This window comes from Eimeria tenella, genomic scaffold, assembly GCF_000499545.2.
Source record: "Eimeria tenella Houghton genomic scaffold, Eth_scaff198, whole genome shotgun sequence".
Taxonomy (NCBI): Eukaryota; Apicomplexa; class Conoidasida; order Eucoccidiorida; family Eimeriidae; genus Eimeria; species Eimeria tenella.
The window spans coordinates 9,078-12,129 of NW_013541821.1; the positions used below are offsets into that span (position 1 = coordinate 9,078).

General features: G+C 56.5%; 1 protein-coding gene across 1 annotated transcript; it reads left to right on the plus strand.

Moving 5' to 3' along the window:
• Positions 1-473: 473 nt before the first annotated feature.
• On the plus strand, positions 474-2,834 carry ETH_00016265 (uncharacterized protein; the record flags this gene model as incomplete). The annotated part of the gene is made up of 5 exons (XM_013374160.1): positions 474-578; positions 809-915; positions 1,113-1,240; positions 1,507-1,848; positions 2,128-2,834. The coding sequence occupies 5 exons, from the start codon at positions 474-476 to the stop codon at positions 2,832-2,834; spliced, it is 1,389 nt and encodes a 462-aa protein (XP_013229614.1).
• Between the last annotated feature and the right edge of the window lie 218 nt (positions 2,835-3,052).

The window sequence follows — 3,052 nt, forward strand, 5'->3', positions numbered from 1 at the left end:
TTGACGTTTGAGTTGAAACGCCGGTCGGTTTGGCGATGTGTGCAGGCCGCAGTAGCTGAGGTGTACGTACACCTCAAGTTGTGGGTCATATTCGCGCGTTGTTTGTCCGATTTCGAAGTTCTTTAGCGTTTTTGAGTCAAATTTCTTCAATCAAATTTATTTTTAATTCAAAATTTAAAGGCCTTTGCGGAAAAGCGGCAGTTGCGACCCCTAAACGGTCCGCGCCGCCGCACCGGCTGCTCCGGCGGCGCCGGCGAGGGTTTAGGGTTTAGGGTTTAGGGTTTGGAATAAAGCCCATTGAAATGGGGCTTTTCCGATGGCAAAGAAAACCCTTTCCGCGTCCTTCTTTGCCTGTCGTGGCCCCTGGGATTTCAGGTGTACATCCAGCTCCCCGGCGCGCGTCTTGTTTGGGATTTTTGTCTTTTTGCAACTCCAGAAATCATAAATTCAAATTCAAAGAAAGTTTCGAAACCATGCAAGAAGAACAAATCCGAGAAGACGAAGAGGTCGAGGCCATTGGCGCCTCCATTGACTACGTCGGACAGACCATTGAAGCCAGCAAAGTCAAGTACCAATGGGTGCCAAATCCTAAACCCTAAACCCTAAACCCTAAACCCTAAACCCTAAGCCCTAGGCTCCGGATCGCAGGTGAATCTGCAGCCCGCCGCAAATCCCAAACCCTCGTCGTTGCGCTCTTCGTCGCCCTTCAGCCTGCATGTGAAATGCGGCTGTCGGCGCAAAGGTTTAGGGCTGCGGCTAGGGTTTAGGGTTTAGGGTTTAGGGTTTAGGGTTTGGGGTTTGCGAACAGCACTTCCGCATCGCGGGCGTGAACCACCGAGTCGAGTTCTTCCACTCGAAAATTTCCGGCAGAAAGAAAATCCTGATGGACGGCCAGCTGATCTACGCCCAGCAGCAGTAAACCCTAAACCCTAAACCCTAAACCCTAGCCAGCCCACAGAGCCTCTTCCCCTACTTCTTTTCTGCTGCTTCCTTCGCCCTGCCCCCTTCGCCGCGAGCCCCAACAAGTAAATAAATAAATAAATAAATAAATAATAAATATATATATATATTTATTTATTTATTTATTTATTTATTTATTTATTTTATTTCAGACTAAGGTCTGCGGGCTTCGAACACAGCTGGCCGCTGCAAGGCCATCTCCTCAGCCTCATTTATGAGCCCCATCTGCAGGCCTTCGCTTTGAGGGTCAATGGGCTCGGCTTTCAGCTCTTCTACAGGCGTCCGTCCTCGGGTTTAGGGTTTAGGGTTTAGGGTTTAGGGTTTCGGGTTTGGGGTTTGGGGCTTAGGGTTTAGGGTTTTGGGTTTTGGGTTTTGGGTTTGAGGGTCTAGGTGGTCTGGGGTTTTGGCTTTGGGATCTCGAGGCTAGGGTCTAGTGTCTTGGGTCTAGGGTTTAGGGTTTAGGGTTTGTGGCTTAGGGTTTAGAGTTCCCGGTTCAGGGTTTAGGGTTTAGGGTTTAGGGTTTGTGGCGGCTTTGCCTTCGTGCAGCCGGAACGATCCTGAACTCTCAGCATGACGCATCGCTCTACAGGGATCCCCCATCTGCGTTTGCTGCTGCTGCTCCTGCTGTTGTTGCTGCTGCTGCTGCTTCTGTCGCTGCTGCTGCTCCTCCTGCTGCTGCTCTTCCTGCTGCTGCAGCAGCTGGGCAGTTCCAGCAGCAGCAGCAGCCAATGGCTAGCCGCCAAAGGCAGACAGACCAACAGCCCTACCAGCAGCAGCTGCCGCAACCGCAGCAGCAGCAGCAACAGCAGCAGCAGCAGGCTGCTGCAGCAGGCCCGGTGGCCCTTCCCCTTTCTGCGAACAAAAATTTGGAGGAAATAGATCTTTTAGGTCAGCTCAAATGAGGTGTTGATTTGCTGCTGCTGCGCTGCGTGCTCGTGCTTTGCTGCTGTGGTTGTGCTGCTGCAATTGCAATTTATCTGCTGCTGCCGCTGCAGTTGTGCTGCTGCTGCTGCTGTTGTGCTGCTGCTGCTGCTTTCACCATTCCTCAGCACGGCTGCTGCTTTTGCTGCTCCCATAGCTTCTGTGCCTGCTGCCGCCTCCGCCACTGCTCAGCTGCCACTGCTCTTACTGCTGCTGCTGCTGCTGCTGCTGCTGCTGCTGCTGCAGACTTGGCGGTCTCCTCTGGGTCTCCGTCGCCACGGGGCGGGGGCCCCTCTGCTGCAGCAACTGCCACGGGGTGCCCCTCTTCTGCTGTTCATTTGACGGCCTCGGGGGCCCCCAGTTCTGATACAGATTTGGAGCAGCTAAATGCAACTTATTGGCTCGAGGGGCCCCTCACTCCGGACTTCCTGGTACCCAAGGGGCCCCCGGAGGGGCCCCTCGGGGGCCCCCCTGAAGGGCCGCTACCGGGGCCCCTAGGGGGGCCCCCTGAAGGGCCCCTAGCGGGGCCCCTGGAGGGGAGCGCGGGCGGGACCCCAGGGGGGCCCCTAGAAGGGTACAGGGGAGGGACCCTAGGGGGGCCCCCCTGGGGGCCCCAGGGGCCCCTGCTGCTGCCGCAGCCTGCTGCTCACAGCCAAAGCCCTCACAGCTGCAACGGGAGTCCCCTCGCAACTCAGCCAATACTGCAGCAGCAGCAGCAGCAGCAGCAGCAAGGCAGCAGCGGCAGCAGCAGCTCCTCCAGCTGCGGAACGTGGGGGCCCCCAGGAAGCCTCCAGAGGGCCCCCGATGGGGGCCCCAATAAGGGCCCCAGAGGGGCCCCCGCAAGCTGTGGGCCCCCCACAGATGAAAAGCTGTTTGCCGATTTGATGGACTTGGCATCTGACAAGTTGAACATTTCACTGTCCCCTCGCCGACAGAAAAACCCTAAACCCTAAATTAGGGTTTAGGGTTTAGGGTGTAGGGTTTGGGGTTTGGAAACTGAGCCGCGGCCCACACTGCGCCGCCTGCGCTGAGGAAAGCTGCAAGAGGCCCCTTTTTCTGCGCTGTGTTTCGGGTGTACGTACACCCCGCGAGGTGTACGTACACCCCGCGAGGTGTACGTACACCTGGGAGGTGCGCGTACACCTCAGCAGGTGTACGTACACCGCAACTG